Source organism: Etheostoma cragini, chromosome 13 (assembly GCF_013103735.1).
Source record: "Etheostoma cragini isolate CJK2018 chromosome 13, CSU_Ecrag_1.0, whole genome shotgun sequence".
NCBI classification, from domain to species: Eukaryota; Metazoa; Chordata; class Actinopteri; order Perciformes; family Percidae; genus Etheostoma; species Etheostoma cragini.
In genome coordinates this window covers 19,921,892-19,936,510 of record NC_048419.1, presented here as the reverse complement: position 1 = coordinate 19,936,510, position 14,619 = coordinate 19,921,892, and the positions used below count along the sequence as shown (strand labels likewise).

The 14,619-nt window shown below is 39.4% G+C and overlaps 1 protein-coding gene across 4 annotated transcripts in view; it reads right to left on the bottom strand.

Moving 5' to 3' along the window:
* Positions 1-14,619, bottom strand: part of sec24a (SEC24 homolog A, COPII coat complex component) — a 32,982-nt gene that overhangs the window by 10,031 nt on the left and 8,332 nt on the right. For 2 of the 4 annotated variants that reach the window (XM_034890671.1, XM_034890672.1), the window contains 20 exons: positions 14,197-14,259; positions 13,177-13,343; positions 12,676-12,863; positions 12,148-12,250; positions 11,384-11,510; positions 11,120-11,229; positions 10,557-10,669; positions 10,043-10,161; positions 9,791-9,846; positions 9,311-9,517; positions 8,515-8,638; positions 8,064-8,222; positions 7,443-7,616; positions 6,717-6,827; positions 5,238-5,413; positions 4,876-5,013; positions 4,381-4,485; positions 3,582-3,674; positions 3,277-3,380; positions 2,765-2,879 (listed from right to left, as the gene is read on the bottom strand). In XM_034890671.1, coding sequence (XP_034746562.1) covers positions 2,765-2,879; positions 3,277-3,380; positions 3,582-3,674; positions 4,381-4,485; positions 4,876-5,013; positions 5,238-5,413; positions 6,717-6,827; positions 7,443-7,616; positions 8,064-8,222; positions 8,515-8,638; positions 9,311-9,517; positions 9,791-9,846; positions 10,043-10,161; positions 10,557-10,669; positions 11,120-11,229; positions 11,384-11,510; positions 12,148-12,250; positions 12,676-12,863; positions 13,177-13,343; positions 14,197-14,259 — 2,552 coding nt within the window. Of the gene's footprint in view, positions 1-2,764; positions 2,880-3,276; positions 3,381-3,581; positions 3,675-4,380; positions 4,486-4,875; positions 5,014-5,237; positions 5,414-6,716; positions 6,828-7,442; positions 7,617-8,063; positions 8,223-8,514; positions 8,639-9,310; positions 9,518-9,790; positions 9,847-10,042; positions 10,162-10,556; positions 10,670-11,119; positions 11,230-11,383; positions 11,511-12,147; positions 12,251-12,675; positions 12,864-13,176; positions 13,344-14,196; positions 14,260-14,619 lie in introns of those variants that run through there. The other 2 variants (XM_034890668.1, XM_034890670.1) reach the window with 2 other exon arrangements.

Genomic DNA, 14,619 nt, shown 5'->3' with positions numbered 1-14,619 from the left:
GGTGAAAAGAGGAGCTGCAGCAATGTGCAGTAAAAAAAAAAATGGTGTTTTTTGAAAATGAAACCTATTCTGGTATAACCTCTAAATACAATTATGAACCTGAAAATTAGCATAATATGTTTCCTTTAACAAAAAATACTTAAGCAACTACTTAGTTATCAAAATGGTGGCAGAATTTGTATGTGGATTTGCCTCACAAAATACAGTTCATACGGGTTTGTAGAACAAGCTCGGTGAGATGGGGATGAATGGTAAATAAACAATTAAGGTGCAAGACTGAATTAATGCAACATTAATCATTGAGGTTGCCCACTGAGTGTGTATGAGTTTTTTCTACACTTTATTTTGACGGTAATTATATATGGTTAAAGCAGTGTCGACTTTTATCTGTCAAACTGCATTGAAGGGGTTTAAACCTACAGCACACAAAACATGCTGTCAGTAGTCCACCAGGTTGAGTCATCAAAAATAATTTACGTGAAAATGTAAGGTAAAGTACCTGTAAAGTAATAATTATAAGGTTAGTAAATATCTAATGTTATTGTATCTTATCCTCAGCAATCAGATTTGAAAGAATGTTCAGTTTTGTTTTGTGCAGTAGTGGCAGTTTTGAAGAAACTAAATTAGAGATAAATGTATCAAAGGTGAAATAAAAACTACATTACTTTGTTGGATTCTCCTCATCTACGAGTATAATAAACACTGTTGGTCACTGGTTACATAAACATTTAAAGGTCACAAGTCAAGTTGACATTGTTTGATGCTGATCTTCCTTAAAAAGTCTCATCATATTGTTCAAATCATTTTTTGAACTGTTGTTTTGAAATTTTTAATATAAAAGTATAAGTAATTAAGTTTATAATATCATGGACCTCATGTACTAAGATTTAAAACTGTCATGTTATTGGAAAATATGGTCTGGAAAATGTTGTCATTAAACATCTATACCTGTAATGATAGTTTTTTTTGGCATTTCTTCATCAGGAACTGCAGTGATTCACAATTTACCAGAGGTGGGACAAGGCCATTGTCTTGCAAACAAAGTCCTGAACTGGTCAGGTTCCCCTTCACCCAATTCAATGGCAATGTCAATATAAAGAGATAATTATTTTGTTGTGTAAAATTGGTATTTATTGCTTTCAATGCAAAATTATGAGGTTTGTCTTGGTCGGTTATTCCTGTGACACAAATACATGTGATAGATACAGGGCACCTTTCCGTTCAGCTCACAAAGCAAATCCTTTGTCAAGAAAGTGACAAGTTGATCTCCAGAAAACGTTTTTATAACATCATTTTTTTAAGTCCACACCTCTGCAATTTACTCTTTACAAACAAGCTATTTTTATTTTCATCCGATTTTTTATGAAAGACAATTTTCTGCATGAAGACCAAAACATATTTGTTCCTAAATACATTTTTGCTTATATAATACATAGATTACAAACTGTATGAAATCAGACCAAATCAAAAAATCTTCAATTCACGCTCAAGTCAAAACAAAAACTTGACTGTTATTGGTCCATATCCTGTGTTGTAATCTTTGCTTCCGCTGAATAAACACTGAATAAACACTGTTCTCAAACATTTTATTTCCTTAGCGTCATATCACCTTAATGTTTCTATTGAAATCAGCATTTCTTCACCTTTTATATACTGCAGTATTTTTTCAATATACAAGTATCAATAAGCATGATTAAAAGATCACAATGGCTTTGTTATGTGTGTTAAAGAATTTCCCATATCCTATTATATTAAAATATTTCATATATAGAGTCTGTATTTAAACAGAGGTTTAATAATAAAATGTGACATCCCATACAAGGCAAATATAGAATTTAATCAGATTGGGAGTCTCATAAATTATTAGATAATCGAAAAAAAAAAGTTGAAAAAAAAAGAAGAAACTGAACAAAAACGTCGTCAGAGGTGTTCTGAATGTCCAGAGAGAAAAGGGATGATTTTCTGAAGGACAGATCAGACCAATGAAAATGACTTTCCACTGCCGGGTCCACACATTCAAAGCAGTGATGATTGCTAGGTCAGTCCGCAGTTAAACACCTTCACCTTTCCTGCCTTTTACAACAGAGTCTACTATTTTGTTCGACACACAATTATAATGACAGAAAAATAAAAACCCACATGTTCTGTCCTTCAGGTAGGATGTTAAGAGTGTTGCCAGAGCTCAGGTGTTCTGTGTCCAAACACTCCTGGTGACACTCGATAACAGTCTGATTGCAAACATACTATCGCTCATAAACCTAGTCTCTCACAAACGCACACACACGCACGCACACACGCACACACGACTTGTTTTAGTAAAGACGACTGTGCTTTTCAGACAAAAACATTTCACACATCCGTTTGCCTGGACTGTATCCGAACGATACCTCAGTTAGACAGCATTGTTCTATGAGAATAAACACTGATTCATTCGATCATTGACATAATCACCATCTTGGATTTCTTGCTTTTGTTTTATCTCCAACACAATGGTCCAGCTCGGTAAAAAGTGCCAAATAGGCATTAGAACAGATTTCTTTGTCACGCTGTCCGTAACATTGTTTCATTTGTCAGTTCAGCTTTTCCTCAGAGAGATAGTGGACCACAGCTGGAGATGGAGAAAGAGGACTCCATATATGAGAGAGAGAGAGAGAGAGAGAGAGAGAGAGAGAGAGAGAGAGAGAGAGAGAGAGAGAGAGAGAGAGAGAGAGAGAGAGAGAGAGAGAGAGAGAGAGAGAGAGAGAGAGAGAGAGAGAGAGAGACTCTATTTGGAGATTTGCTGTTGGAGGTGGAGGAGGAACTCGTAGTACGACAGGGCCGACTCTGTTCGGTCCTCGATCATGTTCTGCATAAAGGTGGGTTTCAGCGGGCTTTCGTCCCTGAGAGTCAAAGGGTGAAAAAAAAAGTTGTTAGTAGTTGTAATTGCTCTTTCATTATAAAGTGCTGTGGAAGGTAATACAACAGTTTGGTTTTTATTATGGAAATGTTGAAGATATTTGGATTGCACACTTCCACTTTTCCCATAAACGTTATTTTCTGAGAAAATTATATTATAAATCACATTTTAAATTCTGTTCCAGTTTAAAAAAAAAACCTTACGAGTAACTTCAACGCTGCTCAGTGTTCAGATTGTACCAAGAGGAACAGACCGTACTATTACAGTAAATTAACTGCCAAAATTAAAATCTACCAGCGGATGATTGCTGGTTTTAATTTCCCCACAGTCTTGCTGCACGATTCTTTACTCTTTTGTACAGGATGTTGTTTACTACTCACCTGATGACATGCATTGAGGGAAAGAACGGCCTCTGATCCCTCAGCCAACCGATGAAAGCCCTGGTTCTCTGCGACTCGGCAGTGTCTAGCTCTGGGAGCAGATACTGTGAGAGGAGAGAGTGACAGTCAACTTTTCAACATCAGGCAGGAGGATGCAATGGCTGAGACTATATTGTATGAGAGTTAACAGATAGGACCCTTATTCCATCCTTAAGACAATTTGTCGGAAAATCCTGGTTCACAGATACAGCTTTGAGGAAAAGTGGAATATAAATGTGTGACTACTGCAACAGGACGTGTCCTACCAGGTTATCAGGCACGGCAGCGTAGTTGGGAACTCCCAGGACTTGTGTGAGGAAGTTGGGGTGGCAGTTCCGTCCGATCCACAGATACATGACCTTTTGGAACATAAGGTATATCAATAAATAGTGAGAATTTCAATATTTAAAGTGTGCATTGCACTGGGTGTCTGAACCATAGGAGAGTTAAAATTGAAGCTTGTACGGCTGTTTTGATTCAAAGCCACAGTGAATAACTGTGATACTTCATTGGGTAAAATGTTCATTTTACTGACTCTTCTCCAGGGTCTTACAGAAAGGATTATGTCATTGCTAATGTCATGGTCCATCAGCATCAGTAAGGATTCCGCTTCAGGCAAGGCAGCTTTATTTGTGTAGCACATTTCACCCTGTGTGTTGAGCTCTCTTTTTTAGCTACAGAGTGAGGCATCGCACTTCTGTTCCATCTTTGTTTGGCGTTGCACATGCGCAGTACCTAGGTAAGGACTACTGGCCACTCAGAAGGAGTGTATGAGGCCGTGCCATGATAGCAGCTAGGCGAGCATTGGAATGTGTGTTATAAAGTGACACATTTGTCACAGAGGTAAAGGCTGGACTGCAACAGAGCTGTTTGGAGCAGTTTGTGAACATTGTTTTCTGTTGGAGATGATAAGTCCCTTGGGGGGGGGGGGGGGGGGGGGGGGGGGGGGGGACTTTGGGTTTTTCACTTTGAAAACCCATAACATACACAAAAAAGATCTATAACATAATAAAGGAAAGGGGAAAAAGCCAAAACGTGTATTATGAGTACTTTAAATCTTCGTACCGTTCCAGCATCCATGAGGAAAGCTGCTTCCCTGCTGAGCTTCTCCACAGACAGCTGGAGCACTCTGGGCTGAGGGATGGTTCGATCATTGATGTTCAAAGCTCCCTGAGGATGCAGGAAACAGAAGACAAGAGACGATAACTCAGTAACAGGGAGACCCTTAAGCTAACGTGGGAAATATTGGGAAGACTGTCCAGGTTCAGCTCACTACTAAAAATACATCACCTAGACTGAATTTAGAGCTTCACCTGTTAGGGACTAAATAATGGTCCTAAAACATGACTAGACTTCCAATCCCAAACCGTGTTTTTTCCGTAAATCATTTATATACACTATGGAAAAAAAAAGTCTTAATTTTTACTTCAATCGTATAATATTAAATCATAAACAAAACACTAAAAGATAAAAATGAAGTCTTTTTTGCTTCTAAATTTTTTTTTTCTTGTTAATTTTATCCAGGGTCACGACTTTGAGACATAATTTCATCCTCCTCACCTCATCGGTCAGATCGTCGACACGGTAAAGAGCAGGGTGGATCATCAGTAACGCGTAGACCAATGGCTGGTACTTCAGCTGACACATGGCAAAGAGCCGGTCATCCAGCCTGGTGCTGGTGCCCGTCCTGAAGGCCTTCTGTAGGGTGCATGCACAAACTGGATCAACAAAGGCTTGATGGAGTGGTTTAAAACACAACATTCTGGGAGTAAAAAGCAGTTTCAGAAGTGCTTGAAAACGTTGGGACGGTTTCATTTTAACAGGGCAAAAAATAAAAACAAATTAGGATTTGAGTAGTTAAGTGAAGCATTGGTCGACAGTGCAGATGCTGTGCAATGACTGCGTCTTTGGGAAAAGCTGACCTGTTTGAGCAGAGCAAGGATGAAGAGGGGGAAGAGTCTGAGGCAGGCCGGGGCCAGAAGGCCGGGTTGCTGGATGGTCAACACAGATTGCCGGAATGACGTCAGCGAGTCAATGGCAGCGTTGGTCATTGCATCTCTGGCGTCACTCAGACTTGCTGTCGTCGAGCGGTCCACAGCTGGAGAGAGAGAGAGACAGGGACATATTTGCAGTCAGAATCTCATTCTGTTAAAACCACTAGGAGTCTTTAAAAAAAAAAAAAATGATAAAACCGCTAACTTGGGCAGTCCCGAAAGGTACCAAAAAAAGTATAATTTGGGAGAAACTATAATTGCATAGAAATTCTACATAGAATCAGAGATGGTGTGATACCATTTTTGCTTCCGACACCGATTCTGATATCTGTCTTGTTTGTATTGTTGGCCAATACCAAGTCCTGAAACAATACCAGTGTGTCATGTATTTTACTATGTTTTAAAAACTGTATATTACTATCCATGTACGGACGTGATATGATTTCTATGTTTGTGGTCGGTCTGGCTCAGGTTAAACTCTTTGTGAAACACGAACAAACAATGAAGGCCACAGAACTTTCTTTTATCATCCAGAAAAAGAACATAAATAAACTACTTTAACGTAGATTTTCTTTAGGGCTTTATTATGTGGTATCAGAAAGGTGCATAAACTCCAGTACTTCCAGATACCAGCATTTTAGGCCGTATCTGAGGCACTACCAAAACTGGTATCGGCATCTCTACATACAATTACTTTAGGTGAGACTTGGAGAGGCACAAACAAGGAAGAACAACTTTTCAATGGCAACTCAATTCTGAATGAATGTTGAAACAAAGCATGAACGTTTATTCTTCACTTGGAATTTGAAAAACAAAAACAAAAGTGATTTTTGAATTTCAAAACAATTTAAGCTTTTTAAAATTTAAATGCAATTCTGAACTTTTAGTGTTGTGGACCATCAGCCAAAGTGAAGCAAAAACAGTGGTAGTGCCATTCTGTGCCATATTTTGAAGAGAGCAGAAATAACAGCGTCTGTTCTCTAAGTGACTGTGAGATATGCCGGGACAGATCTGACTGCTCGGTATGCGGTGGTTGCTAGGTAACCACAGCTGTTGCAACTACTCTCCATCTGTCAGTGCTAATAACAGTGAAGTGGATGAAAAACCTGCAATAATTTAGTATCAAGCCAATCAAAAGACTCTTTGCTGCAACAAAGAATAATTAGCTTGAGTGATGCTTTAATCAAGTCCAAGTTCATGTTGCTTATGGGATGTTTTCACGCTGTCCAACTTTTTAAAATTTACTATATTTGCTAATTCATGGATTCTAGACCTTTGAATTGGGGAAAGGGAGCAGATGCAATTTCAAGAATTTGTAACAAATAATTATTTCAAGCAGAGTATTTTTATGTCTCAAAAGATTTCTGGAGGGGATCTCTGAAATGTGTTTGATGGTTTAGTACCTACCCATACAAGCCAGCAGTCCAGTGATCGCTTGAACATCAGCCCCAGCAAAGATGTCTGACAGAGAATTGACCACAGGGAGACACAAGGTGTGGACACGGATCCTCCTCTCTCCTGTAAGAGAAAATATGTTATTTAAAAAGGTCCCACGGCATTACAATTTAATTTGTAATTATTTTTTTTTTAAAGTTAATATGCATTCCCCCAACCTGCCTATGGTCCCACAGTTATTAGAAATGGAGAAAGGTGTAAACTGAGCCCTGGGTATCCTGCTCTGATTTTGAGAAAATTAAAGCTCAAATGGGCCGATCTGGAATATTGCCCCTTATGACGTTATAAGGGCAAGGTTACCTCCCCTTTCTCTGCTTTGCCTGCCTAGAGAATTTGGCCGGCCATGAGAGAGAGAGAGACATCATGGCTTGCAAACAAGCAAAGTGGCAGTTGCTCGAGGCCACACCCCCAGCCTCCACCTCCCCCCCCCCATCCTCCTCAAAAGCTACCAACTCAGAAATGACACACACTAAGGAAGCTCATTGTGGGACTGGCTCTAGTGGCTTTAAGTCTGCACCACAGCTGAATTTTGGGAAAGAGACTCCAGATATGGTATTAGGGGACCATTAAGGTCTATACAGAAGCATCCAAAGAGCACCATTTAACACATGACATTTAAACAAAAGACAGAGAATGATATTTACATTTTTCACAATGGCTTTGAAAAAACAAAACAACCTTTGCTGGACGTGTAAAGCAGCGCGGCCTGGAAAGAGACGACTTGCATATCGACCAGGTTTTCCTCAATGGACATCTGAACGGCAAAGCCAGCGTCTGGGTTCACGTTGGGAAGGGACAGCAAGTCTGTGGAGCGCACAAAGAAGTTTCCGTGGAACGTGTGGATGGACAGGCCTGCAGAGAGAAAGAGAGAGAGACAAAAATCAAAAGCTGGATTGACAGAGCCAAACTAACGCTCAACTGCAAAAAAAAGTAAGTCCCAACAACATCAACGATGTATTTGCTTGGACTCCAGAGACATCATATTTTCTTCAAAATGACTTAAAGGAGATCAAACCTTAAGATCAAATATACATCAGGAAGAGGTAATGCATTCAGGAGCTGTAATGGCTGTGTTGTTTATCGATAGTAATAGAGTATGGATAGTGCATTCAAATGATTTAAATAATGATTTGATGAATGAAAATTTGATAAGACGTTATCAACGCTTCCTTGATTAAGTTAATCACAGCAACCAGTGCTCTTATCTACAAGGACGACAACACACAAATTGTTTATCTTTACAATAATTCTGCAGGAAAAATGACACGATGAAAACTAAGGGCTGTTGTGCCAACGGACCTTTAGTGCAGCGTATCCTCATGACGGCCTCGAAGCCGATCTTTCTGGTTAAGTATCTCTTCAGATCCTTCTGGAAGCACTCCACCTGAGCGGGGTTGTGCTGGTGGTGGTAGGAGGGATAGTAGTAAACGCTCCCTGCTGAGTATCTGGATATGCAGCCTGGGAGAAGAAAAGCACACAAGGAGGAGGAGACAGATTGTCTTTCATGTGACGTGATAAAAACAAATTCAAACGTAATTGTCCACATCCTCCTGTGTTTAAATCTGTTTTGTTTTTTTAAAACCTTTTGCCTATATCCAGATTTTTCCATGACTTATGTTGTAGTTTTCACCTATTCTACTGACTGATTACCAGTGTTTTTAGCTCTTGTGAGACATGTAAACAGACATAAAAGGTCCAATAAACCCTCCCTCTATCCACCCTCTACCCAACCATTTAGTCCGGGACTTGCCAAGTGATGCCAGGTCACAGTACTGAGAGCTGAGCAGGAACAGGTCAACCGCCACCTGTTGGCCGGAGCAGTCTAGAGCCAGCTTCTTGTAGAAGTCTGTTGCTGGAGATAAGTGCTGGATGTCCTAAAAAAGAAAGAAAGAATTAAACAAAAAAACAAAAAAAAATGAGGGTGGGACCATGAGCTCAAAATTTGGAACAGAATTCAACTACCCAAAATGTGTCAAAATCTAAAAGACATTTTTCCAAGATCTCATTATTGTTGAAAAGCCAGAAGGACAAATTAGTCCTGAATGCTGGCCCTTTGGCTCCAAGAATAAAAAAGCTGTAACTTTTCTATGACTTTCCATATAAAAGACAGAGCACTTGTGTGACATGAGCTTAGTGTTGTTTTGTCTGGCTCTAATTGCACGGAAAGTAAAAAATAATAATACTGAGGTATATTTTTGAACCATGACTGTAATACGTAATCCTTTGGCTCAGCTTTGAGCCAGAAAGCTAACGTTATGGTTGCAAGATTGAAAGTCAATACACACTTGCAGCTTTAATTATTTTATTCTTTTAATGTAGCACATTCATCTAAATTGGTGAACACACACCAGAACTACTTATAAGGTGTCCTAAAACACTTTTTAATGGAAACCCTGCAGCCAATCCGAATAGAATATTCCCCCAGACCATGGTATAATCTCTGTTATTGAATGACTTCCCTAGGGAATTTTGACAATGTATAATGCTGCTGGAACGGCTCTTTGATCCTACTGTATGTCCAACACACTTCTCAGTGTCTCTCTAACCTTGGCGGATGCCCGCTGGTTGGGGTCTTCTCTGGACTGGAGTGCCCCCACACCGAGGTTAGGCAGCTGGGTCTGAAAGATAGACATGCGCCCTCCGGTAGGTGACAGCAGCTTGAAGGCTGCTTGCAGAGCTGAACCTAGGGCAGATTGGGTCTCCATGGTTTTTTCAAAAAGATTTGGCAGGCTCTTCAGCAGATCCTGCACAATCTGAAAAAGAAAAAAGGGAGGGAGTTTTACTTTTGAGACCCATTATTAATTCCAGAGGGAAATCTTTCTCCCATCGGAAGTAAAGGGCCCATTTAAGTTTCCTCTCACACAGTGAGCAATTATAAATGTTAATATCTAAACAGTTTAGGGAAAACAACAACTAAAACCAATCTTAACATTCATAAATATGACATAATTAAAGGGTTTCAGACTGTTATTCATGAAATAATTCACATTCACAACATAGCAGGAATCAAAAGTAAATTTTCTTACCTCTTTGCATTCATTGAGGTTTACTAAAAGGCTGTCTGGTGTTGGTAAAAAGATATCTGTGAAACACAAAAGTTACTATTTAAACAAACATAATACAGTCACACTTGTCACACACACCCTGATATAATAGTTGTAACAAGTTTCCCTGAATGCAACAGGCCACTCAAAAAAGTTAGTAATGAATTCTACATTTCTGCACATAGCTGGTGTCATGTTGCTGTAGTAATGAACGTGTGGTCAGCCGCATCTTACCTTCAATGTCAGACACAATGAGCATCTGGGGCTGAGAAAGTCCCTCCTGGAGGTTGTAAAAGTGGATGGTGCTGTCAAAGGTGATGAAGCCTACCTTTGTCCTAGAGTCTCCAGGAAGCCTGGGACACAGACAGACAGACAGACACACTTTTTAATAAAGCTAGCACTCAGGTGACAAGGATAATATACTTTCATCTGTACCTGCTTCAACCTTGCAGTGTGAAGTTATACTGCTGTAATTGAATTATACGACTTTAATAATTTAACAACCATTTGCCTATATTTTGCCACTTTCTGGCAAAAAGCAAGTGTATTTATAACCGATAAATTACCTTCATCAACCACTTTTAATTATGGACTTATTTAAGTATATTAGTTTATGGACAGATAAAATGTCAATTAAACTGAATTCATGAATTGACTGAAGTTTAAAAGCAAAACAGGAAATGACAATTTAAGGCCATGCAGTCTTTCCTATCATCTCTATTAAATGGAAACTGAATGTTGTACATACGCATTGATGTTGTCCAACAGTGACTGGCAGAACACATGTAGGTAGCCTGTTTCCACTGCATTGTGGGATACATCAAGAATGAAGAGATAAACAGCAGGCTGTGGTGGTCTCAGCTGGGTAAATGAGGACAAACACATGTAACATTACTCAAGGTCAGTAAAGACCGACGATCACAATTGCATAATATAATTCTACATACTGTATAATCTCTACACATATTACATACAGTGAGGCTCAAAAGTTTGGGCACCCCAGGTAAAAAATTGTATTAATGTGCATAAAGAAGACAAGAGAAGATAGAAACATCTCCAAAAGTCATCAAATGACACATTAGACATTTGTATATTATGTCACAAAAAGTTAGATTTCATTTCCATTAATTCCACTTTCAAAATAACAGAAAACAAAAAAATAGCGTCTGCAAAAGTTGTGATTATTTGTCTCAGTATGTGCCTTGGCACTAATACATATATGTAAATTAGCTTTCAATTTACAATAAAGTGGGCATGCTGATAACTGTTCAGATTCTTAACAGGACCAACGTCAAAGCTGTAGAAACATACCATGTATTCTGAAGGAGCAATGAATTCGATGGTGGCGTTCTGGACCTCGGGTCTTTTGTGAGGCTCTCCGTACGATCTGCTAACTGGGTTGTACATAAACTCCTCTGGAACTACACATAGGCACACACACAACACAGTGAGGTTTTATTTCTTCATTGTTCCGTACATTTTGTAGCTAGGCTGTATTATTTTGGACACTTCCTCCAGTGGCTCTTCAGATGATGGTACTCAAAAGAGAATACATCACTCCTCCCCATTTCTTACCATCATTGACCCGATAGCACAGGTTGCACTTCCACCTCCTCTGGTCCAGGAAAGAGACAAAGGGATTGATGTATGTTCTGCAGGACCGACACCGGACAATGGTGCTGGATGTCACCACAGGAAGCTGCTGCAAGGAAACCCACATAATAAAAGAAAGCCATGTAAGAAGTGCCTCTAGGCAATCTCATTTTATTGTAACTAGTTGTAACTGGCATTTCAATAAAGACGTTGTTGTTGTTGCTGTCCAGATTGTGCAATGCATGTGTCCTCAATTAAAACATGAACAAACTCTTCTGAAGAAAAGTGTTTTTTATTTTTATTTAATCAAAAAAAGCAGTTATCTTCAAAATTTAAGGAATATAATTGTGGATGAAGTGGATGTGGCTGTAGAAAGATGTTAATCAATAACATTAATGAAATGAATAATAAAATAATTTAACAGTTAACAACATTACTAATATCATCAAGTATTATCAATCATTAAGTCTTTCTCTTTTACATGCTAAATCCAATAAGGAGTTTGGTTAAGCACATAGCCAGAAGCTAGTTAGAAAATTTGGTTTGCCCAGGGAGATACGTAGAGGTGTTTCTTCTATGTTCCTCTTAATCCGTAATACCAATTGAGTAAAACAGGTTTCATGTTTAAATGACATCTAAGAAATAAGGCTTTTAATAGAGAGCCAACAATAACATAATTTCAGTTGATGTAATGTAAATGCACTGACTAATGTGTGTGCACATTAAATATTGAACTGAGGTGTTACCGAAAGGTCTTTGAAGGGGTGGAGCAGCAGGCCCAGTGGCATCTTGGCTTTGTTGAGCAGTGACTGAGTCTGAGGGATGCTGGTCAGCGTACTACGAAAAACCCTGGCGAGACACACAAATGCAGAAAGTTTATATTCCTTGAACGGCATGCAGAGATCATGTTGTGCCCAGTAGTACACACAGTGTCTTGGAAAAATCTTGCAAAAGAACTCCTAGGGCGACATATCCAGGAAAAACTTGGATACGCTAATCAACTACAAAATGTGTACAGTTGCAGAGATGGCAACAAAACAGGTAACATTTTGTTCTTTTACGCTAAGCAGTAATTTAAATAACAAAAAGTCGTAAAATAAGTGCATTTAATAAATCTTCTTTACACATAACTACATAATGGTTTTTAACTAAAAATTTAAAGTGTAAACAATTAACATTAACATAACAGTAATATCAGTTTGAAAGGATAATAACATTCAAATGAAAGAATAAATTTAGACACATGTTGTCAATAGTAGTCTGCCATGGCTTACTCTGGGTTGCAGTTGATCTTCTGCAGGTCCTGTGGGAGACAGGGTGTTGGGGCAGGCATCGGGCTTGGTGGTAGCAGGTTCCTCTCCTGCAGCAGGTTGACCACTCTCAGGGCCTCTGGGGTGCTGGACTGGAGGCTCAAGGCTGCCAGGGATGGGCTCAGTTGGGCTGGTCCTGGGCCCCCAGGTGGCTGAGAGAAGGGAAAACAACAAGCGCTTTAGTCAATTTATTAACCAAAAACTTCTGAAAGCCAAATCATAAAGCATGGATGACCACCCATGCTTTGACTGACTGGTGTAGATATCAGCTGATATTCAATGCCTCTAAATCTGATCACTTTAAAGCCAAAACACCACAAGAGATTTAATATTTCTCTAGCATTTCAAATCTTGTCATTAGAAGAAATTCTACAATCTACAACCAGTAAGAATGAGCTAAAGAAGAGTACATGTGAAATGCTCTAACAGTACTTAGTCAGCGCACGGCTGTGACTTCCCTCTCACCTGCTGGTATGTCTGAGGTGCTTGAGTGTAAGGCTGCGTGGCAGCCTGCATCGCAGGGTGCATGGGAGGGCCAGCGTTTTGGGTTGCCGAGGTATTCTGGTACCCAGGTGGAAGGGAAGGGTAGTGGCCCAAGTGCCGACCAGGTGGTCCGTGCTGGGGAAGGCCAGCTATGGAAGGGAACAGAAATTATGTCAGTTTACATGATAAATCCAACCCACTGAGCAGCAGTGATTAATGAAAAATGAACCCCTCTAAATTATTTATTATAGACTATATTTGTCTTGCTGTTAACAAATCATTTGATAAGACCAAACCAATGCATTAGTCCTTCTCTCAACACTTGTGCCCCAAGCCTCTACTGACAAAATAAAACAGGTCACCAATAAATAGTTTCAAAAGACCAGTAATTTCCTAAAACAGGTAGGCACTGTGTATTTCAGATACAATTACTAAAACAAGAGTAAATGGTCCATTTGTTGGGACAATTTTCAACTGCAGATTAATACACATTTGGTGGCTGATGAGTATTTACAGCAGTACAACCGTGTATGTGAAATTGATTTAAAATAAACAACAGTGACAGTGTTTTGTGGTGATGAAAGAAAACGTCCCCCAGTGTAACTCGTTAATGTGTTTTTATGTGTCACAACACTGGAGCTCTTCTGCAAAGAGGAACAAGACACACACACACACACACACACACACACACACACACACACACACACACACACACACACACACACACACACACACACACACACACACACACACACACACACACACACACACACACACACACACACACACACACACACACACACACACACACACACACACACACACACACACACACACACACACACACACACACACACACACACACACACACACACACACACACACTGATATAAATTGAAAAAGGGCAAGTGTGTAGCAGCGATGAAGTCCTGCTTTGTAAGTTTAGACGATAAATATGGTTGGTGTGAAAATAATCTAATGTGTTGCAGAAAATGGCCTTACCCATTTTGTTGTCAACGTGATTATAGCTGTTTGGTGCTTGTGGGCCATTGCCAGCCACAGTTCCTGTTTTAAACAAATACAGATGTGAACAATTTTAGTGACACTTTTTGCTATTTGTATCCCTGTGTGCTAACCACAGGCTACGGAATGATCTGATCTACAGTAAATAGACACAAAACTACTGAAGCAAAACAATATTATTGATGATCATGATGATAATGGGAACTGATGTATGGTGTTTATTAGAATTAGTTATACTTCAGATGTTTCTTTAGAGGCCATTTGGGAGATATGATAAAAAGATGATGACAGAGAGAAGCAAACAAACTACCAACAGGAAACATGTTACTAGGGATGCACTGATACTAAAAGAAATATTGGGCCAAAGCAGTAATAACACCCAGCTATATAAACCCAAATTGT